Raw genomic sequence first — 25,054 nt, 5'->3', positions numbered from 1 at the left:
GAGAGAGTGTGTAGATCTTCTTGTGTTCTTGGTGCCTCCACTCTTCTCTTTCTTCTCAAAACCATGATCTCTAACATTTCTAGAGAGAGAAAACTCACTATTACAATATAAAGCTATCTATGTAAAATAATGCCTATATTACAAATGGTTCATTTTGCCTTTTATACAAGACCCTTGGAGCCTAAATAGGTCAGAAAATAAGCGTTGAAAATATCTAATCCCACAGCCCCTTGGCTCATGAAGTTCGAGCCAAACCGATATTAAAAACTGCTCTCAGCATGATTGTTCACAGGTATGGTTTGATCAATCAGAGCTGTGGTTCGATTGATCATAGCATGTCGGCGTATAGTGTGGATAAGGACAAAGGTTGAGATATTTATGGGAATAAGGACAAAAGTAGTCATGAGGATTGGATCAAAAGGTTTGATCTATCATCGATCAGAGCAGGAAATTTTCAGCATAGCCTCCTTCTGCTCCAGCTTCTCACCAAGACTCAGTTTGACTCCAAAAAGGCTTTAATGGACCGAAATTAACCCGTTTCAATCTTATTGACCTAAAATCGACAAAAACACAAATTAGAACTAAAATGAGAAAATAAAGATAGATGAAAAGACTAAAATACCTTAGTTTATGCCTAAAATGTGCAACATTTCAGCACTTATCACACTGCAATACATTATCTACTGAAACACACCATTCTCTGCCTTAGCACTCATGCATGTAGTAAATAATGAAGTGGACCCCACTATATTACAACAACACACTATATGGATGTATAAATACACACTACATGAACATATATATATACACACACTATACAAACATATATATCAAAAACCTGCTGTAGTTGTTTCTCCTCTTCAAATATTTTCTTTTATAGTGGGTTTAATGGTAGAGGTTGAACCCTTAAAGAGATGGAATGAAATTGCATTGCATTTGTATTTTATTTTAATTTCATTTGCATTTAGGCGAAGATCAAATATCAAAATATAATCTTGTCAATCAATGTAAAGGACATTTTGGTCAAAATGCATTTGGTTTTTCTTTTCGTTTTTTTTTTGGCGCGCAAACACAAGGCTACTATGGTCTATTTAGACGAGAGAGAGGCAAAATGCCCGACAAGAGAAAGGCAAAATGGGCATTTTTAAAAAAATGGTTAAGGGTTCTGTCCGGAGAAAATTTCAGGTGTCAGTTTAGCAAACGCGCCAAACGTCCAGGGATGTGAAATTAATAACCGCTTATCATATTACCAATGAACACACAAGGTTGTTTGATCCTTGGCCAAGCATTAATCTGAATTCTGAACTCCTGTTTGGTTCCTGCCATAGACGCTATCTTGGCAAATTCGGTATGGACATCACATGCATTAGATGTTGCTACCACAGAAATAAGCTAAACATAATTTCTATCATAATGCAATTATATGTCAATGTTTAAATTTCTTTATACAAAGAGATTAGGGTTCTGCAAAACAAGAAAAATAACCCTTTCAGGAAAATTATGTTTGAACCCAAAATCAAATTACCAAATTGGAAGTCACAAACCACGGGGGAAAAGGGGAGGGAAACACGAAAAAGAAAAGGAAAAGGAAAACTTTTCGGCCATTATTTGAATGGGGGGCTAAAAAATCTAGACAAACAATCAATTCCATTTCAAATGAATAAGCAAAAAAAAAAAAAATGATATTTCTTTCATATAATATAAACATCAGCTCAGTCATCAATACAAGTCTTATGGAATGCCCACCTTCTTCTGAAGATAACGAAATATCTGAGGAATTAAAAATGATGGCTTATCTGCAGAATTTATACACAATCTTGCTACAGCTAAAAGACCTTTAAGCTCTTTCGAATCATAACTATTTCCAAGATCTGGGTCTATCATCTTATGTATGGATTTTTGAGAGCGAGATTCTTGGACCCATTCGATCAAATCAACATCTCCCTTCTCAGATGACTGACCAGTAACGAGCTCAAGGATTAGTAAGCCCAGCTGAAAGATCATATTTCCACATGCCAGTCCAACACATTCTGCAAGGGAGGGCAAAATGGGTAAAATAAGTTCTATTTTTTTAATACTGCAAATCAGAATCAAACGAGCTTTTACCCTTCTGCTCCACATGAAATCTCTATTCTCGTTGAGCTCATCTTATAGAATAAAGATTGATATAGAGAAAATAAAGTATTGTGAATTATTATTGCAAGTGTAATTATAAATATTTACCATTTGAGCAAGAAGCGTGTGGCAGTATAACATGAGTTCCTCCAGAACTTAGGAGGCCAACATCGGAGAGCTGTGACAAAGAAGAGGAAGGGTTATTGTTATAGAATGTCTCCCATTTCATGAGTGTTTGCATATAAGAGACTAAAAAATGTGGATTTTTTTTTTTTTTTTTTTTTGATGTGTGTGTTTTGGGTGGGGTGGGGTGGGGAGAATTTAGATCTCCAAAATTCACATTGGTTGAGGAGCCAAATGCTAGAAACTACAATGAAAAGAGGACAAAGTAATGTATCCTTACCTTTGCAGTGAAATTCTCATCTAACATGATGGTACTCGAACTGATGGAGACATGATACATCGGTGGTTCGCAGAAGAAATGCAAATATTCCTGTATTATAATATTTTGACATGTAAGATTCTGTGGATGAATCTTGTATAGCCAAAGTGCCAAACACATAAAGGAACTTCCTCTATACTTGGATACAATACTGATTCAAATACAAAGTTGCTTTGTAAGTTTGGTGTTTTTCTGTATTATTTTGCTTAGGGAAAAAAATATATACAAAGTTGCTCATCCCAGTCAATCACCCACACAAACAATAATCTAGAGGCATCCAACTGAGATTCACCTCTTGCATAGGTGAAGGCCAACAAAATAATAATAATAATAATAATAGTAACAATAATAATGTCTTTTCTGCTAGTATTATTAGTTTTCTATTACTCCCTTGTGAGAAAAAATAAAACATGATCCACTAGGTGCATACATTTCAGCTGATTTACATCACATAGGGCGTGCAATTTTGATATCCAACTAGTCACGAGATTAACCACATGCCATTGAAATCTTAATGATTAAACATGATAAATTTGTATCTAGAACGTAAAAATTTGCAACCATATCAGTCAAAAGAAAAATCTTAGCCGCAGAGCATGATTCTCAAATTGATACTCATGTAAGAAATAGTCTTGTACTACTAATGCAAAATCATATATCATTAGGGTCTATTTATTAGGCATGATGCTTCTTGGTTAAGTTGTAGCCCCAAAAGTTCAAAAGAATTAGAAGTGAAAAAAATAATAATACTTCAATTAGGGAAATAATAATAATAATAATAATAATAAAATCACAAACTTGTAAAATGAAATCTAAAGGAAGGGATCCTTGGTGTTCTCCAAAAGGTCTAATTGTTAAGAATGAGATGCATTAAATATTTGTATGTTTTCATCTACCGTACAGACAGTACAATGTGTCAATTGACAGGCATGATACAAAATGGCACAGCTAGATCAAATTTGAGGGAGTTTAGACCAGGCATCACAGACCTAAAAGCACTACAAATACCCAGATCAAGATGAGCAGTTAGAAAGGCATTTAAAAGAGGAGAGATTCATAGGGCTCTCGTACATAGGGGAATGAGGCCTTAGGCCCCAGCAAAATATCTATTGCATCAAATATAAGATGCCAGAATATTCTTAAGCATGCCATGCAGGTGTGATTCTTTTATATGTTATCTTTTTGTTAAGTGACATGTCACTGCGGTTTTAACCAAGAAAATAAAAGCATTTGGTGAGATGGCAATGTTCCCAGAGCGAAACAGGGTAGAAAAAATATAATATCAGGTCAGTAATAAAGAGATAGGTGCTTGTCCACTAGATTAGTTGAAAGCTTAAACCGACGATCAAGAGATTGAGAGCAGGTCGTTCATTTCACTATCCCCTTTCAGTAGTCTGCCAGCAATCCAAGAGGAAAATTTGGCTTTCTCCTCCTTGATAGCAACTGATATACTGATGCCAGAATTAAAACTAGAGCTCTAGGTAAGGTTTGGATAGGACCGCAATTTGGATGGGCTAACCCGAGGCCAACCCTAAAATATTCAGGCTTGGGCAACATTTTAAAATTTTGGTCAGGGCTTGGGTTCAAAAATACCAGCCCAAATTTATTTTGGTCCAGGCTCGGGTTACTATATCAGGCAGCCCGAAACCCAACCCAAACCTGTCCCGAATTATAACCCCAAATTTATTTAGTTATATAACATATATATATATATATATATATATATATATATATATATATCATATGAAAATAGGTATTTTTTAAAATTCTAATTGGTTGCATGCATGAAAATAGTGCCCCGCAAAGCACGATATCATTTCGAGACAAGCTCCACCAATTTGTGTAAGAATCTCACTTTCTCAAACCCTAAAACACGAACAAACCTCCCAGCTGCCACGAGACTCAAACCCAAACCTCAGGTCCTCTCTCTCTCCATCCCCATCTCTCCTCTATCTTACTCCTCCTGCTCTCAACTGTTTTTTACAACGGATGACAACCACAGTTGCAGAGACCGCATGCAATTTCGACAGCTTCCGAAGAGCTTCTAGTCACTGTCGCCGATCTAACTCACTCTTTCACTACAACCCGATACTCAAAACCCGATTTTCTAGCCTGATTTACAAACCCAAGTTTGAAGATTTCATAACAGGTTGGGCTCTGATTGAATAACTTGGGTTGGGTTGGGTTGGGTTGGGTTAGGGTTGAAGATTTCTTACCTCAGGTCAAGCCCGAGTTGAGCCTCCAACCCACCGGAGTTGCACGGTTGCACCCCTAGGTCTAGAGAATCAACTTAATGGAAGCAAATTAAAGTGTTGGCCAGGGTCTCATTGTATACCTGCTACAGACAGATGGACTTTTGGATAAATTAGTTTTATATTTTCTAAATCATTCTCACCAATCATAACGGGCCTGCCAGGGTTCAATTTATTTTCTTTGTTATGTATCTTGTCCATAATGACATCAGATGATTAGAACAAGGCAATCTGGAGGATGGATTTATCTTACTGGATGCACCGCCTTTTATCTCTCATTTATTATTTGCGGATTTGTGCAACTATTTGGTGATGCCTCTTATAGGAAGTAGAGAATTCTTAGATTCAGTTTTCAATGTTTTGAGGTGGTCCCAGGTTTGGCTTTAACCAGTGAAAAGACTCATCCCATTGAACATTAAAACATTGGTTTAAGTAGAATACAAGCTAAACCAAGATTGAAACTAATATTAAAGGTACCATATCAAAGGACATGAATGGATTTGTTGAAGGTCCTACAGTATTCCACATAATCTTTTGGAGTCCCTAGACCAAGGAACGTGTTAGAATCCCTATTGTATTTGTCGGATTTGAGAAGCTTGAAATTTCATCTTAAGTGATGTTCTTGAGTGCTAGCTTCTTGGGTTTAGCATTGTGTATATCATATACATTACTCTCCCCTTTTCCTTCCAATGAATGTATCTTTGCCAACAGATTTAGAAAAATAAAAAGAACTGTCTTCTTCAGGTGTATTTGTATACTTATATGAAAGTATGCAGCATAAATCTTACCAATGCAGCTGCCACACCAACAGCTATTTGTAACCTTGTTCTCCAATTCAAGGGAGTCTTAAGAGGATCTGCACAGAGCCAAAAAGTTATAATATAATCAACATGAGTGAACATAAGAAAAGTTTGCCAAAATTTACCATTTAGATGTTCCTTCAGGCTTCCATTCTCTATGTTTTCAAACACAAGGAACCTGAAAAGTGCAAAAGAGAAGTATAACGAAACTCGGAATCTCTCAGAACAGTAAGGGCTTTGCCAACCCAGATACAGAGAAATTAATAAATGTATATTAATCTGAATAATGTTCAATCCATGGGGACCTCTCATTCAGGAGAGTATAATAAAGGTTCTCATTTATTGATGATCTGAGGAAATTAAACAAAAACTTGTAGAATAAAGATGACAAACAAAAACTTGTACGCTACAGATGACAAGCCAGTTATGTACCATGTCGGATCTTTTATATTCTATCCACTAAATTTTAAAAATTAAAATATTGCCCTATTTTTAAGTTTTTCTTAAAATAGATGCACATAATTTCTTGAGGATTCTACAATCTAATTAAATGCTGAAGGTTTTGTGCCAAATTTTGGTAAAAGCCCTTGCTTTCTTAAACAAAATTGATAAATCTGTTAACTAAAATTTACATGTTACTGTACATGATTGGATTTGACTAAAATAGTCGGGAAAATTTCCAAGGCCTTTTATTACTGAATACAATTCATATATCCTATGCTAAAGGGTGCATTCCAAATGTGTAGTTTGAAGCTTAGAAAATTAATTTGTCACCTACTAATACCTAACAAGGGTGCATGAACTATACCATTAAAAAAATGTGTGGGAGGGGAACCACTGGTCCACTACAGTAATAAATGAAGGAGAGAGACCAGTACTTATTTGAGTAATAGTTAGAAAAGGAGCACAGGAAAACATAAAGAAGGTTTGGCTTCATAGATAGTGTAGTAGATTATATTAGGAAAGTCAAATGTGAAGGCCAGGTTTTTGGTTAGATATCAATCAAACACTGATCAAATTTCAAGAAATAGCATCAATACCAGCCAAGCCTTGCATCAACTGTTTTAACCATGTTTTATCAACCACAAGGATGGAAGAGTAACTCTTTTTTGTTTGATAATAAAGGAATATGTTATCTAATTGGTGATGGTTCATCTGTTGATCCATGGAAGGATTTGAATAGTTTAGGCCTTGGTCAGTAAATAATGCCGATGTAGCTTCAATAGTAAAAGTAGTAGACTTGATCAAACATGGGGATTGCTAAATAAAATTTGATGAGATTTTCTGCAATGCAAACTTTTACTTATGTAGTTATTGTTGTTGATGCTCTTGTTGTTGTTGTGGTCGTTTTTATTTGTTTTAGTTGTGACTCCATCAATGTTGTGCTTAGTGTCATATCCTTATACAGCTGGCCCAAAGTCCGAAAAAGGAATGGATTGGATCAAGTTGTTGACAACCAGCATAAAACCTTTGTCACACCTGTTTGAGCATGAATCATGATAATAATAACAAATATTAGGCATTTTATTACATGATGCATTATATTAACACTCCAACAATATGTGGCACCCCACCAGCATGTAAGGTTTTCTGCACAATCCTAACTCTACTAAAAAAAGCAAGTCGGCTTAAGTTACTTATAATATAGAATATTGAGGAATAGAGCAATCAAACATTATGATAAGCTTGAAACTTAATATAGAATAACACTTACAAGGAACTACGTGAGTAGGAGAGACTGAGAAATCTAAACTATATTACGTTGAAAAACACAGACATAAAGACAAATTAAGAATGATAGTAGATAGGAACTCAAGAAAAATTGCAACTGTTATTAGAAAATGTGATTATATAATATTAAATAAAATTTGTATCAGCAAAGAAACACAACACAACTAAGATAATTAGTGCTTATGAACTAGACAAATGTATTTCCACAAATTTTTTGAAAAAATATAGACAAATTAATTCAAGGAATGCATGAAGGAGAGAAAATTTATAGCAGTTTCAATAGTCATAAAGAAAATAAAGTTGTGAAAGATGTGTGTTGAAGCATATCGTCAAACTTGATGATGTATAGGGGGTGTTGTTTGCTGATGTTGGACGATATCGTTGCTTGGTTGGAAGCTGAATTGTCTTACCAATACTCATCCTGTTATTACTTATTTTGTTGGTGTTAGTCAGTATATCCATGCTACTCATTAGCCTCATGTTGAGGTTATTTGTCGTTGCTTGTGTTATCTGAAAGGTACTCCTGGGAATAAACCCTCTTCCTCCTTATCTGTGACAGGCTAGGAAGCACGGACACTCCAAAATGGGCGAAGAATCCGTGTCCAACACGTGTCGGACACGGCCCAACACGTGTCGGACACACCAAAAAACGTGTCTGGAATTTTTTTATTTTTTTTTAATTTTCGGACACGGCTCAAACAACTCGGACACGGCTCGGACACACTTTTCTGGATTTTTTTTTTTTTTTTTTAAATTGTTAATGCTGATATGTTAATTTTAATTTTAATTTTTTAATTTTTAATGCTTAAATGTTCTATTTTTTGTTTTGTACTACCCTTTTGGTATTGTAAATGGTAAAAGTCCTATGTCAAATGATGGATGGGAATAGATGATAGTACACTGACTTGTTTTTGTATTTTTTTTTTGAGACTAGCCTTTAGGTTTTTGTGAATATTAAGTGCTAACGGTAAAGTCCTAAATGTTAAACAATCATGAATGTTAATAGTCCTTTCTGTCTATGCTTTTGTATTTGGAGTAAAGTTGCAATGATGATTAAATGATTCTAGTTATTATTCTAATGTCTTGTTTTTTATTTGATTATATAACTATGCAATATTGTTCTTTATAGTTTATTAGTTATGAGTTATGATTTGTGTTTTTTTTTCATTGTGAGGTCGATGAAAATTAATAACACTCAGTAATTTTTAAAATACTACATCACATATATATATATATATATATATATATATATATATATAGATACACTATTCGCCGTGTCCGTGTACTAATTTTTTTTAGATTTGCCGTGTCGCCGTATCCGTGTCGTGTCATATCCGTGTCCGTGCTTCTTAGGTGACAGGTTTTAGTGATGTTGATTGGGCTAGCAATCGCTTTGATAGGTGCTCTACATCTGGTTTACGCACATTTGTCGATGGTAATCTTGTTATAGAGCACAGTAATAAACAGATTGTCGTTGCTTGTTCTAGTGCTGAGGCTGAGTATTGCGCTATGTTGTGTTACCTGGACTCACCACTGGAGGCTGAAGTGTCCGTGTCGACACAACACGACACAACACGGACACTGGATCTGAGTTGGATCCTTCATCCTTGCATCAGACACGGCCAATGACCAAAAAAAAAAAAAAAATTGTGCGGGTTGATGTTTGTGAAGGATTAGAAATTTTTTCCATGTTTTATCTATTAAACAAGCTTCCATTAACGAGATCAGAATGCTCAGTGTTTCAACAATGGCAGCCTGGTGCATCTTTTGAAAGGTTGAAGGTGACTCTACGTATACATGCTTTGTTTGCAAATTTTTTTGCGCCGGTCGAGCGTGATTTCAAATGCTTGACTATTGACTTTTAAAACTCTTCAATGGCCACGATGAAGCCACCTGTTTATCTGATATTAAGGCATGGAGATTTGGACCTTTTAACAAAGTTATAATTAACCAAAATTACTATCTACAGCTGTAAACCTGCATAATGGTTTACAGCTGTACTGCACACCGTCCTTACTACTACTACTATATATACATATACATATATATATATATATATATATATATATCAACGATTCTTATATCGTGAGACACAAACCAGAAAAGGTAAATAAATAATAATTTATTTATCCAAAGAAGTAGAGACGGTAGAGGTAAATACAATAAAGAAATAATATAAGTTACTATATAAATTTATATCACACTTTCCTTTATCACTCTTTTTTAGTATATTTATTTTATTTTTATTAAAAAGACTGAGGCCTTATTCTCTAATACATTTTTTTTTGATAAGTCTTATTCTCTAATACATAAAAAGGATACACCTTTTCTTTTTCTATCAAGTGTCCAAGTTTTGGACACTTTTTAGCCGTGTCCCTGTATCCCATAACTTGAAGGTTGGACAGATCCGACTTCTAGACAAGCACCCGTGTCTGAGTCCGGGTAACATAGGTGCTATGGCTCACACCACTTCAAAGGTGTGGGTTTGCTCTCTTCTTCAGGAGATGGGTATTGATGTTCCTGCTCCTATGCCTATGCATTGTGACAATCACGCTGTTATTTTTATTGCTAGTAATCTTGTTTTTCACAAGCGCATCAAGAATACAAAGGTTGATTGCCATTTTATTCATAATTTGCTGATGCGAAAACATATTGTTACTCCCTATATTTGTTCTGACATTCAGCTTGGTGATATTTTATGAAGCCGTTAGCCTGTGGTGCATTTCAGCTGTTGTGTCTCAAGCTGGGCATGTTTAATCTGTATGCTCCTTGAGGGGGAGTGTTAGATGACATTATTGTAGTATTGTTTAGTTGTCAAGGGTATTATTGTAATTTTCTTATCTTATATATAAGAGAGAGGTACTATAGAAATCCCTACATACCTATTAGATTCTTTCATGACTTTCTTCAATCTCTCATATTCTCTTTTTCTCATCTAACCCTAAAACTAGCTACACAAACTTCAAGTAAAACATTGCAACATTGGTTAAGAAAAGGGTTAGATATCGAACCTCTTACGGCCGGTGGAGAACCCACTGAGAGCAACAATGTGACGGTGATGCAAGCGCCCTAAGAGTTGAACTTCCCTATAGAAGGCATCCTTTTGTTCACTGAAAGCTTTTACTTCTTTAACCAGAGCAATACGACCATCTTGAAATTTGGCTTTATAAGCAGACCCATGGGAAGGGTTATCCATGATTCTACGAAATCCATCCGTTGCCTTTTTTATATCCTTGTATGAGAAGCACTTCAAGAATGATATTGGACCTGGAATGAGAAGTTCGAGATTCAAATGTGTGTAAGAAGAAACATTTACAAGCAGCTTCCATAATTACAAATTTAACAAGAGAACCTGAACGATCCATATAGTAGCAGTTGGATAATGGATGGTGCAAATCACTTTACTGTTTGTTATCTTAACAGAATAAGTGAGACAGAAAATTGAGGTTAAGAAGCAGCATGCGAGGATATGTTATAAATGAGAAAAAGACGTAGTTTTCAATATGTAGAATCATAATTCAACCTCCTTTCTGTATCTGGTCACATAAAAATAGAATTATCACTTTTCTTGTCACAGTCAAAATAAAACAAATATTTTTAAGCCCGGACAGCTCCGCTAGTAAGGTCTTTTGGGTAATCCCCTCAGGTCTCATCAAAGGTGAGGCCAGGGTTTAACTGATACGCATGGTTTGCGGGCGATTTCATAAATTTGGAGTTTGAAAACCATGTGAGAGTCCAAAGTGGCTAGCGGGTGGGTTGATTCTTCATTATTTTTAACCAAAGAGAGAGAGTGATTCTAGATTCAAAAGTTCATAGAAAAGTCATCTTTACAAGTGAGCATCTGTTAAATTAAATTATAACATGAAGTTCAAGGGCAAACAAGAACTCCATGATAATGATCCTAGAGAAAGATGTCATAGTTCCAACAGTCGATAAAATTCTGACTACAATAAATGTCAGTATCATAAAACCAATAATGTGCAATAACTGCAAAAATAAAAGAAAGATGCCCTCTTCCCTTTGCTATAAAAATTCTATGCATCTAGGTAGAAACCAACATAAGTTTTGAGAAATCTATTGGACTGTAGCCCTAGGCTCTGTTTAGAGTTTCACAAGGCCATCAAATGACCAGATGGTAAAGAAGGCCTTATCTGTTCACTTGTCGCTGGTTCAGACTTAATTGATCTTTCAGCAAAGATGCTCAAGAAGGTCAATTGTGATCTGATCCAAATGATAATCTAGATAATAGAATCACAGCAGCATGCACATTTCTGCTAAGAAAAATTGTCTATGTTGAACCCTAAAAATTCATGGAAGTGGAAAACAAGTGTCTATCACATCTTAGAGATATGTAGTTTGAAAATAAAATTTTCAATTATGACACTTGACATACAAGTACTGTTCATCATGTACATATGCCTGACACACCTTGTATGTTGAGATACATCTCTCTCTCCCTCCCATCTATACACACACACACACACACACAAAATAAAAGAGTGTAGATGAAAAGGCATGATGAGAGTCTATATGAAAATTTAGAACATGTTAAATAATAGAAATATAAAAAGTGGACCCTCTCCATCTTAACACTGACAACTGCTCCTCTCCTTCTCCATCTTTAAGGCTTTAAAACCCGTATGGTGGCTAGATGACTAATGCTTTTTATGCAGAAAATAAAAAGTTCCTCGAGCTCTATGTTTTCTTTAGGGCTGGCAGTCTCACTCGCAATTAGAAACTCTCTATCTCTTTCTAGTCCATGCATCTGATCTCCTCTGCTCTTACTGAACCTACCATAAAGTCAGATCTGTTCTTTACTCACTTTAGCAAGGTACGCTTCTGTCTAATCTAGCAGAAGGAAGGGTCCATTTTTTTGTCCTTTCACTCCTTGTTGCAGAGAGAAGTCTCATCCATTGCTAGTTGTATGATAGTAGTGGGCTAACCTTACTCCCCCCTCTTTACCCAGAATACCTCTAGTCATAATAGGATTTCTAACTGATGCTTGAAGGTTTCAATCAAATGAAAACTGGGGACGCAGGAGGAAGAGAAGAAATTTGTCACAATATATGTGCAGACAAATGCATAACCTACATGCACATGAACACAGTATGATATCATTCCTGTGTATTCTTAAAGTATTTTTTCTCTTTATCGCTTTCTTTTCATGTCCGCATCCATATTCATGACACGTACTATTAAATTCATAGTATTTATTGTTAACATACAAAAAATCTGATAGTGCACATATAACCATCTGGGCAAGATATATTAGCCTTCATAAAAGTCAGATCTAAAAGTATGTAGAAACAGTAAGTTTTATCTTCAATAATAATAATAGCAAAGTTTAAAACTTTGATAATTACAAAATGCACATGGGGATTTAATCTCATCCTAGTGGCAAGAGTTGATAATGAGATATTAAAAAAAGTCAGTTTCTCGTAATCCAGTTAAAATCCCTCTCCAATGAATGAATGTCTGCAAGAAGTAAAGGTTCCCAATATATATATATATATATACACCTTTTTATGGTATAGATCAATTTGGTTACACTATTAATGGGCTTCGAGGGGGAGAAAAAAAAAAAACAAATGAAAGAAAGAAAAAGAAGTGGCACCACAACTTAGACCAAAATCACTTCTTTGTTATTATTTTGTGGGTAAAAGTGCAAAAAAAAAAAAAAAAAAAAAAAAAGCCCTGATCCACTAGATGATTGCACAACACCCCCCCCCCCCCCCCCCCCCCCCCCATATAAGGAACTGCCCCCCCGAACTATGAAAAAATGCAATTAAGGACAAAACATCAAGTTGCCGTCAACGGAAAATGATATTTACATTCTTGCCCTTATTTAAATGACGTCGTTTTGTTATGTTTTAAGTTTCACATGCTGACGTGGCCTTGTAATCCCTCACAACCAATAAAAAATGGACACACAACTTTCTTAACACAAATTAGTACTGTTTACCCAATTTCATTTTTGCCAAATCACCAAACATCTCCTAATCTTCTTCTACTCGTCTCTCTCCAACCATCATCCATGGCCGCTGCCAACCCTCTATCTCCTACAAAGGTTTTCTCCCCCCAAACCACCTCCACCATTCACGGCCATCCCTTTCTCCCATCCACCTCCCACTCTCTCTTTTTCTCTCTCCCTAATCCGCCTCCAACTCCGGCAACGATAGAAATTGAAGAAGACTTTTTTCTCTTCCTGGTCAGCCTCCAACTCCGGCAACAATATAAATTGAAGAAGACGAACAGTGAAAAAGGCGTAGATGTGAAAAATCTTTTCAAAAAGAGCCCCAAATCATTCAACACAAAGTGAACAATAATGATGAAGAAGAGAACGAAGATGACGTTGACGGTTAGATCCGACCTATTTTTCTGATCTTCAACTGTGATTCGCATCTAGGTCATACCGGAAGTGAGAATTCTGCTCCTTCTGCAACCATTACTCTTCTCCATATTCAACTATTCCAATTCTAACAGTTGATTCAAGTTTTTTATTTTTTATTTTTTATTTTTTATTTTTTATTTTTTTTGGGTGCTAAATTTGATTGTATCTTTCATGGAATTGGAGTAGAGAAATTAGGTTTCTGATTTTTTTTATCTTAGACAAGGAGTAGAGATATTAGGTTTTTCATTTTTTCTATCTTAGGCAAAATTATCGGAGTTAATTCTTCATTTTTTTCTATGGAAATGAGGGTTTTATGTTTGTTTGGATGGTGGAAGAAGAATTGCAGAGAGAGGATTGTGAGGCCAGATGTACAATTAAAAATGGGTTAACCCATTAGATATGGGTATGCCCGATTGTCATAAGGGCAATATTGTCTTTTAAAAAATACTAGTCACTTACATTACCGAAAGGTCCAAAACAGTAACGGATTGGGGTATTTTGCAAAAAATAAAATAGTTTGAAGAGGTTAACTGTCAAAATAGTAGTTGGGGGGGTTTCTTGGGAGAGAGAGAATAGTTTTGGGGGGTGGGGTTTGCACTTTACCCTTATTTTGTACAAGGTGGCTGCTCTAAAACCGGATCTTAACAATAATGAGGACGCAGAGTCGAGTATCAAAATAGTCACTCTGTACAAGATATTAGATTTGGTTCCTCACCTAGGCGAACCATTCAGTAGGTAATCACTTTTGAAATATATTTAAAAAGAGAAATATAAATAAACTAATAAATCAAAATTTGGTTCTCTAATTTTATTATCACATCAAGCATCACATGGCCAAATTGAGAATGAACTGAATAAAGCTTAATAATGCTCTTTTTGGTTATTGAGAAAACAAAAGAAGGCAAATTAATCATTCAACAACAGCAATACTAATAATAATTAAGTTGACAATTATGAGGGAAAAAAAAAAAAAACGAAAACGACAGTGGGGAACTTTTACTTCCTTTCCATTTTCAAAACCCTTGACAACCAAAAATAAATAAATAATTCAACTGAATATGTTAAATAAACTAACACAGCCCATATCCTCTGTTCCATCATCGAATTTGAAATTCACTAGATTAAGATAAATAGAAAATTGCTTCCTTCACAATTCAATTTTAAAATACTTGGGTTTCCTCCGAAAATTCAACCACTTCATGGTCCTTGAGTAATTAAGAACCTTAACTTGAAACAGTAAAAAGAAATTCTCAACAATTCCAGCAAACCCATCAGTGGCCATTAAATTAGATCAGATCCACATTGCAGAAACTAAGAATATTGGGTCTGTCACTACATATATATACAATTCGATATAAAGAATTGAGGATGAAAATTGAGAAGTACCTGGACGAGATCGATGGCAAAACCAAGCAAGGAGAAGAAGCCTGACGTTGATGATGAGACCCAGACCGTCCATCTTGATTTTTGGGAGTTGGATGGTAAGTGACGGTGGCGGCTACACAAATTTGGCACTGTAATTTCCTCATTGCTTCTTCCCCTTTAAATTGAATTTGGAGATCCAAATTGAACCCACCCTTCTAAATTTCACTTTACTTTGGTGGGTACAGAATTTGGAGATCCAAAGTGAGTGAGCTATCAAGTGGGGTAAAATGGTCATGTAAAAAAAAAAAAAAAAAAAAAAAATGTTGGTAAGGGTCCCATTCCCGAAAGTAGTTTAATTTACCTCTTACTGTAAATAAATAATAGGTAAAACACAATGAACCCCTAAACTACAAGAAACCTCCAAAACTATTATTTTATTGCATTTTACCCCATCATGTCAGCTTCTGACGCTGAAAAAAGTGGAAGACCAGTTTACCTTTGTAAAGACTACGTTGTTTAAATGATGGACTTGGGCCTTACCATATTTTTTTTCCCGATGACAAAACACTAACGAGTCTTACTTACCATCTACTGCACATTCACTAAACACAACCCAAACCACAACAAGCTAGAAAGAAAGAAAAAAAAAAAAAAAAAGAAGAAGAAGAGATGAGAGAGCCAAAGAAACATCATCATAGACGAAATATCCACGTTGCCATGGTGGTTGGAGCCACCACGGCCAAGGTGACGCAATCAAGAGGAACCCAAAAATCGTCGTCAGTAGCACGGAAGTGTACAACTTTGCTAACCCAGAAGAAGATGAACTGACTGAAAAGGGCTGATTGGTACCAACAGAGTATGGATTTAGGGAGGTTCAATAGAAGATGGTGATGGTCTCTCATAGATGTCGGAGGAGTGAGTTAACAAGCAAAGATTCATCTTATTCGATCTGTTTAAATTTTCTTTGGATTTTAGTTTGTCTATGTTTCCCCAATTTGATGTGTTTTAAGGAATTATCGTGCACAATGATTTAGAAATTTTCAATTTTGTTTATATTTTATACAATTGAGTTTTATATTCTCATGTGTCCATGGAGTGAATTTTTTGGAATTTTCTCAAATTAGGGTTCTAAAAAATTAGGAATTTTTAGGTGTATACTTTGCTTATAATTTTATTCGTCTGCAAGGAATTTCCTTCAAATCAGAAGCTGCTCAGTCAATGATGCATTGACCAACCTTTTGAATTTTCTTTTCTTCTTCTTCATTTTTTTTTTTTTTTTTTTTTTTTTGAGAAATTAAAGATCAAGAAGTAGCAGCATTAGATTTATTTGGGTCATGTTTAGCTGTCATTACGATTTGGATTTGAAGATGACGATATATGTGATGGTTGGTGATGAAGGCGTGTGTGTAATATATATATATATATGTGTGTGTGTGTGTGTGTGTGTGTGTGTGTGTGTGTGTGTGTGTATGTATGTATGTATGTATGTATATACATGATGGATGTGACGGGCCAAGTTTTGTAAACCCGATACGTCAATGATGACCAAAAGATGATCCGATAACGGATCCGAATGTCATTCCTAAGGCACCAAACTAACTCCCCATGAAACCATAGAACTCAAATAAGCGAAATAATGAAGCAAGAATGTCAAACTCGATAAGAAATGAACCATGGGTAAAATGGTCATTTCAAACTGAAGTGAGTGCCACCGTGCACACCATTGAAGAAATAATAAAAATTGAATGAAGTTGGACTCAAGAATCGCCTGATTAGGAGTCCGGACGGAAAAGATATGAAAAGAACAAAGTGACATTGTCCGTTTAAGAGATACCATGGACCTATCCCACTAAAACTGAATTAACTCTCACTATAGACGGAGTTTTGATGTATGATTGGTACCGTTGGAAAGCTAACTTCAAGCTCTTGAATTTAGACTCAATAACGACCCAATTTGGATTAAAGACGAGTAAGATATGACTTTCTGAAGTTGGTGTAACAAGGTTGTCCAAGAAAATTGAGAAGAAAAGGTTTCAGGGAGGATCGGTCGACCGACGGCAAGGACCAGCCGGTCAAACCTCAACCTTCGGTCAGCCGAATCCCAATCATCAGCTGGGCGAAATGATGAATTTCCTTAGAAGGCTACTGGAATGGCTCCTCGAGCATGCGTCAGCCGGTTGATGGCTCTCTTCAGCCTATTGACGCAGCAGACAGCAGCAAAAAGCTGCTGCTGCAATGTGAGAAAAATGAACTCGATCCAACCTTGATGCTATGCATGCATTCTAATTGATCCAAAACACATTTGAAAACATTTTCTAGCCTTAATCAAGCATAAACAACATGTTAAACCAAAGGGAAACTTGAAACTTACTCCCATGCATGAATTTTACATAAAAATCCATAAATAATTCCAAAAATAGTTCAAAAGTTGGAACTTAAGAGTTTTATGAAATGTGAGCATGCCCGCAAACGTAAAATGATATTTTAGACGCACTACAATGGCCTACGGCCTCATTACAACTCATTTACAAAATTTGACCTATTAAACCTCCATTTTCACAAAATGAGCTATTAAGGCAAACTTGAGTTTTTTTAAATATACATATGAACTTGAAGTTTAATGGCCTTTGGCCTCATTTTATACATACAAAAAGAGCATTGCCAAGTGTACTTAGATACACATTACATATCAAGAAGCCATCTTAGCTTGCAAAATACCATACATCCATGGTACACAAAAATATAACATCTAAAAGTAAAGCATGCTAAACAAGTGCATGTCAATATACAAAAATGTTCCAAATTGCTCATAAGCCACTATGGATGATGAGCATCCGAGAATATAGTCTCCTTACTGATAAAATAACCCAAACGACTAGAGTGATTAATCAAGTTACTCGTAGGAAAAAGCATATGCGTATACCCTAAAGTTTCAATATTATTGCAAGATCAATATAGACGAATACAAGGGATCATTCCACTTAACGTCTATATTCAAGGTGTTCTAAGGAATCATCTTAAGCTAACTTAATTGATTCTATAACAACGCAATATCAACATTAATATACTTAACAACATCAATTCGCCAATAACACAAATTATAAGTTACAATTAAACATTGGTTGTCAACTTGGAATTTAATACAAAATCAAATAGTGAAAAACTTAGACATCAAATCTTGGATAAAACCAAGACCAAAACGGTTATTCCGGGCATTAATCCACTGTGAATAACACCCTAGTGCGTATTATCTCAAATGGGGAAAACTCGTACCTCCCGCACTAGAGCCAAACTCTAGCCATAAGAATCGAAACAATGTCCCAAGAGAATCCGCAATCAAGATTAAGTTCAAAACTTATATACCACAAGCAAGGCATTTAAACCACCTTCTATGCACAAGAAATTTGAAACCACACAAACCATGTCTTAGGGTTCCAAGTCTAAAATGGCATAATAAATGACAAGTCCTTAACATAATATAATGTGCAATACAATACCACCAACTTATCAATTTAAACCATGCCTCAACAATAAGCTTTATATACTAGATTACAACATTATAATATTAAGCTTCTAAGATAATTACAATTACCAATAGAAATCAACTAGAATGTAGAATTATCATCACCATGGTATAGTAATACAAGTCAATAAGAGTTCTATACAACATTAATAATCCTACACAAAATATATACACAACATACATGCTTAAATCAATAAACCCTAAGTCAATTATAAGGATTTCAAGTAATATACAATACTACAATTCTAAAAGTATGTACATAATATATATTAAACCCCAAATGATTATAAAACACTTAAAATATAAATATACTACCACCCCTACCTCAATAGAGAATTGAATCTCTATAATCCAAAGCAACCAAGCTCAAAATAGAAAACAAATCTAGGGTTTTTTAGAGGAGAGTGGGAGGAAACTTTGTCTTCTCAAGGCTAATGGTCTAAGGTGAGTAGAAGGAGGCCAAAATGAAGAAATAAGTTATAAACCAAGCTTTTCTCCAATGGTGGCTAGGTTAGGGTTTTGAGAACAAGTGACATGAAAAAGATGAAATGAAAAATGTTGAGTGGAGGATCTAGTATTCCTCCACTCACTAGGTGCTCTTACACCACCTCTCTCACACACACAATGCAAGAATAAAATGTGAACTTACACTTGTCACAAATCCAAGGCTCTTTCCTAGGGTTAATCCTAAACCTACACTTGTCAACCATCAAAGCCAACAAGTGCACCAATCCTAGGCTAATAAGTGGGTGAATCTCCACCCTCCATATGTTACAAGATGATGCATCCAAGTCTCTCCACCCTAATGCCAATAAGTGGCTCCATGAGAGTGTGACACTTGTCACAATTTCCAAAAATTGTAAAGTGATCATTTTCCAAAATATCTTACAAATTAAATTGCAAGATGTTCCCTAAGACAAAAAATAATTATTTTACATAATTACACTAAAATTCCAAAAATCAATAATATTACCAAGAAAGTATGCATCAATGCCCTTTACGAAAAAGTAAACAACTAAAATGTATTTTCTACAAAAGTAAAAATACAATTATCATGGAAACCAAATATCATGAATGCATGCAAAGCCAGAATCAAATCCGAGCACAAAAGGTGAGGTTATGCAAGGAAAAATGATAAACGGGAAAAAGACAAAATAGGAAAAATGATGAAAAAAGAAATCATCAAAAAAAGAAAGGAAGGAAAATGACCGGGTCATTACAATGGATATAATATAGAAAAAGAAAGAATCAGAAACTTTCCCTGGTGTTCACGTGCACCAGAGTTTCTGGATGTAGATGGTAGGCGATGGGGGTGTGTATATATATATTTATTCAAGCTGGATATAATATAGAGAGAGAATCATAAGTTTTTCCTTGTGTCCAAGGTCACCAGAGTTATTAGATATTAAAGTTTTATGCTCATGATTTGGGTCGCTGAAACTTTTGGATTTGATTTAGATGATGATGCTTTACTCGGTTTGGATTTGGTTAATTTGTAAGATGAGACTCTCTGAAATTGGGTTACAGTTCACTGGCTTGAGATTATCAGAAAGGATTTTGGGTGTAATGGTGACAAAGGGGCATTATAGTCCTTTCATGTGAACAAGGGCACTATGGTCCTTTAATTTTATAATTCCCATCACGTGATAGCATGTGCTGTTTTTACGTGTTATAATCTACCGGAGCCTTATCGGATGGGGTGATTTGCAACAAAAATACATAGTTTAGGGGGTTAGTTGAAAATTTTGTAGTTTAGGGGGGTTAGTTGTTGATTCGTCAATCATTTAGGGGTTTTTTTGCACTTTACCCTAAAAAAAAAAAAAAGGAGTTGCTCGTGAAAGTGGAGACTTCCTCATTGTGGGACCGACAAAGTCTACAATATTTCGGTATTTATCCCGAGCTTAATCATTTATTAAGTAGGTTCCATTACTATATCTTGAGAGTGTGGTACTTCGAGATATTGTAGACTTTCTCGGACCAACTATTTGTAGCATTGACTTCGTTTGATTAGATGGAAACAGCATGAAAAGAAAGGAAATTGACTTCTTTTTTTCTTTTTTCTTTTTCTTTTTTTTTTTCCAAATATTTTAGGAGTTTGGTTAGGAGGAAAAAATAAAATATTTTACATGTTATTCAAACTATAAATGATAATTTTACATTATTTCTTGCAAAATTTTCATGTTAACCAAATTGAAATTGAAAATTTAATTTTCTTTCACTTCACCTCACTTTCCAGTTTCCACCACTAGTTTTCATCTAACTAAACCGACCCAATAGTGAAAATGAGGATGACAAATCCCTCTTTTTAGCATTATTGGCTTTCAAATAAGAAATCTATTATTATATATATTACTTTTTTCGCCTTTTTTTTTTTAAAAAAAAATTATTTTTTTTCATGAAAAATTTTGAGGACTCAAACATGAACACATTGACTTGGGAAGTTGGGTATTCTACCAATTAGTTCACCGAGTAATATCCACTATTTTTCGCTTGAAACGTGTCTAAAACACAATAATTGGAACAATAAAATCGCATATAACACTCGCTTTTTCAAAACCCCAAATATCATTTTTCGTACAATTTTACATATATCAACTAATCAATCAAACAAAATTTAAAATTTTCAAATTATCCGATATGAATGCGTTAGCCCTTAATATTTTTTTTCCCTTCAACTAATTATTTGAAAACAAAATACATTTTTCATTTAAGAATACCAAATTTTCCAGTTATTTTTACTTTATTTTATTATTATTATTATTATTATTATTATTATTTTATCAGAGATAAGCCATATTCGATAAAAGTCATATGTACGGGTTGGAGGGAGATCTTTCACATCTTTCAAGATCCACCCTACAATATGGGGTTAAAAAGCCAAAATAAGTGATTTTAGCCCTTATAAAAAGAAAACTGATTCTTGAACCCCTTTCACACTTATGTCACGTCGAGATACTCCAGAAGAAAAAACTGCAAAATCTTATCCAATTTATCACAATCGATTAGTTAACATGTTGGTTAACCGTATTCTAAAACACAGAAAAAAATCATTGGCTTATCAAATTCTCTATCGAGCCGTGAAAAAGATTCAACTATAAATGCCATAAATTCCAAGTGTTATTTATTTATTTTTTTAGGAGACTCGAGTACTAATTAGGTTATTAGGTCACTCGGTAAATAAATTTCATGGAGGTCATCTGAGATACATGCGTTAGAAGGTTCTAGTTAGTAGTATCTTTCAAAAGCTACACAGTACATAATAAAAGACAAATAAAATATTGATATATAAGGGGGCCAGATTGGCCTTAGGCCGGTCATCAAGAGCAAAAACGTCTTGGGCCTTATTGCGGCCCAGCAAAGAGCATCCCGAACCCAATTAAAAGTCCAGCGGCCCAATTAGGCCTTGGTTAGCTCAATCCATCCAGCTGAAGACGTTTGATAAGTGCTCAAATGTGATGCATTTTAGCATCTAAGTTAGGGTATTTTAGTCCATTCATCTATCTTACTTTCATATTTTAGTACTTATTTGTGTTTTTGCCTATTTCAGGTCATTAAAAATCAAACAAGCTAATAAAAACCATTTAGCTCAATCTTGGAGCTAAGGAGCAAAGTTGGAAAGAAGCCAAGGAAATGCACCAAAGGAGTTTCGATCGATCGAAGGGAATCCCGATTGATCGATGATGTCTACAATCGATTGAAATAAGGCGGTGCCAGCTCAGCAAGTGGATAAGGCCCAGAAGATATTTTTGATGCCACGTCAGCTTCGATCGATCGAAGCTAAGTGTAAGGCCCACAAGATATTTTTGATGCCACGTCAGCTTCGATCGATCGAAACTAAGTGTTTGATCGATTGAGAATCTTCGATCGATCGAGAATACTGCTGGCAGTGTGCTGTCTAATTCCCGAGCGCGCCGATCTTTACTTAACTTGTGTAGTTGCGAATTTCCTTCAATCATAGGCTATTTTCTGACTTGGTGCCTACTCAAAGAGGCTTGTAATTGATTCATTGAACAATTATTGAAAAAGATCATCATAGAATTTTATTACCAATTATAGAAATTTTTCTCTCTCTGGAATTAGGGTTTTGGGAAGAAAGCAAGGATGAAGAAGATGATGCCAACCTCCAAGCTAGCCCTTGAGGGTTCCATGACCACTACAATAAGTGGCTAAATCATTCTCTTAAGGTTAGAGATAACCCCTAGGCTTGCTTCCTAAACCTAGCTTTTGTGTATTTTTGGGGATTTTAGTTGTAATAGATGTTTTGACATTGAATAAATATAGATCTTGTAATTTTTACTTGATTTGTATGGATTAATGCTTTCAATTGATCATTTAGTTCTATCCATATGTCTATGTATGCTAGAATTGATGTTTATATTTTTGTCTCTAGATTTAATGAAATTGATGCATGTCTATGTGTGTTGATGTTGTTAATCTAGTGACAGTCAAGGCATGGTGCTTAATTGAACGCTCTTATGGTTTATTTGATGGTTCATACTTATTTCTTGATGGATTGTGACACATCTTTAGTTTAATTAGCTTAATTTTCATATCACTAGCTTAGTTGTAGTGTAATTGCTTTAATTCCTTAGGTAGGTGGACAATCTATTCTTGTTGTTTGATGTCCCATACTTATGAGTGCAAAGAGTATATTTCTCTAGACTTTTGTGTGTGCACTAATTGTGTTTTAATTGAATGGTTTCTGGTCTCATTTGATAGGTTGTGCTATTCATTAAATTGACTAAACAATCTATACTTATTTGCCATCCATCATGCTTTGTTTCAATTAGTGGCACACACACACATTTTACAACTTAAATTTCCCCTTTAATTTACAATTGCTAGTGTTTGGTGAAGTGAAGCTTAGTGGTGAACTCTAAACCCTAAGACTTCTCTCTTATATATCTTTCCCTAATTTCTAAATTGTTACTTACTTGCATTACTTTAATTGAATCTTAGTTTAATTAATCAATCAAACCATCTTTTGATCATTCGACCTACTAATCTATCATTGATTCCCAAACAAGAATACGCTTCCTTTCCCTTGGGACGATCCCTACTTACTCTAGCTACATTAATAGTTAGTAGTGGTAGTGGCATTCTATAAATTCAAACTTGGCCACACTATATACTTTTGTGCTTTGGTACTCCGGCCACACCAAGTTTTGGCGCCGTTGCTGGGGTTTGGCAACGTCGTATTTTGGAAATCAATTAGGAATTAGTACTCTTTTGATCTTGTCTTTATTTTACTTCATTTTGGTTACTTATTGTATTTGTTCTTGATTGGCTAGGTGCATTGAGCCAAGGGAAGTGAAGCGAAGGGAAATTCTAAAGCAAAAGAAACAAGCTAAGCTAAGCGAAGAAAAAACATAAAAAGCTAAAAAAAAAAAAAAAAAAAAAAAAAAAAAAAAAAAAAAAAAAAAAAATTTCAAAGCAAATCAAGGTGAAGAAAAAAATTAAAAAATAACTTGAAGTTGCTTAACCCTTTGTGAGCTTTTCTAACTCTCTCCCTAGTTAAATCGTCATCCCGCGTGGTGGCAAGTTTTTATTTTTTTTTATTTTTTATTTTCTTAGATAGATCATTGGCCCACGTGGAGGCAATTTATTTTTCTTGCATATTGTTGACAGCATGGGAGTATATGATCAATGTATGTGGTGGTTTGTTTATTGATTTGTTACGGAGGAGAAGTGCTTGTTACATGTTTACTGTTTGTTTTGAAAGTACATGCATGGTCGTAGGTCATTGAATCCTACTTTTGTCCCATTAAATTTGAGTCTTAAATCCGTTGTTCATAATTCTAAGGGAAGGGTAATTCTTGTGACTCCATTTCATTAATGGAGGAACATAATGAGGACCATGTGGAGGACCTTGGTCACATAGACTAATAAGGTATTCTTCACCCTAATGTGCATCATGACAACATTCAAGTACCATTAGGCATGCCAAGACCTTCATTCCACAATAGGAAGGCCATGTTCCATTGAGAATGCCTCGGCCATTTTTTGTTCCACCCCCACCTCCCATTGTTTAAGAGAATCATGATGCTCGTGTGGCACCACCGGTTATGAATCCTCCTCTTGCTTTGAGAGATCATTATGTACCAAATGAGTACAATGCACTAGCATGCATTTAATTACCTCCATTTAGAGCACACCATTATGAAATCAAACCACAATTAATTTAAATGCTTCCCAATTATCATGTGATACTAAGTGAAGAACCTTATAAGCATTTAGATGAGTTTCTTGAAATGTGTTCCACTGTGAAATACACGGATATGCCGAAAGAAAATTTAAGATTAAGACTCTTCCTTTTTATCCTTAAAGATAAAAGCAAAATATTGGTTCAACAATTTGAGGCCTTTTTCGATAACTTCTTGGGCAGGAATGCAACAAGAGTTCTTGAAAAAGTATTATCCAGTTTCAAAGACTAAT

At 35.0% G+C, this 25,054-nt stretch overlaps 1 protein-coding gene across 1 annotated transcript; it reads right to left on the bottom strand.

Annotated features, from left to right (window-relative positions):
* Positions 1 to 1,578: 1,578 nt before the first annotated feature.
* LOC132268255 (probable receptor-like protein kinase At1g49730) lies at positions 1,579 to 15,498 on the bottom strand. Its single transcript, XM_059769076.1, has 7 exons — positions 15,118 to 15,498; positions 10,352 to 10,607; positions 5,735 to 5,787; positions 5,598 to 5,665; positions 2,519 to 2,608; positions 2,224 to 2,293; positions 1,579 to 2,030 (listed from the first exon to the last, which is right to left on the bottom strand). The coding sequence occupies exons 1-7, from the start codon at positions 15,188 to 15,190 to the stop codon at positions 1,732 to 1,734; spliced, it is 909 nt and encodes a 302-aa protein (XP_059625059.1). The 5' UTR covers positions 15,191 to 15,498; the 3' UTR covers positions 1,579 to 1,731.
* Positions 15,499 to 25,054: the final 9,556 nt, after the last annotated feature.

Source organism: Cornus florida, unplaced genomic scaffold (genome assembly GCF_030987335.1).
Source record: "Cornus florida cultivar Cherokee Brave unplaced genomic scaffold, ASM3098733v1 CherokeeBrave_3.0.0_Hap2_Chr08, whole genome shotgun sequence".
Classification (NCBI taxonomy): domain Eukaryota; kingdom Viridiplantae; phylum Streptophyta; class Magnoliopsida; order Cornales; family Cornaceae; genus Cornus; species Cornus florida.
The sequence above is the reverse complement of the archived record's forward strand: the minus strand, read 5'-3'. Positions and strand labels throughout refer to the sequence as shown.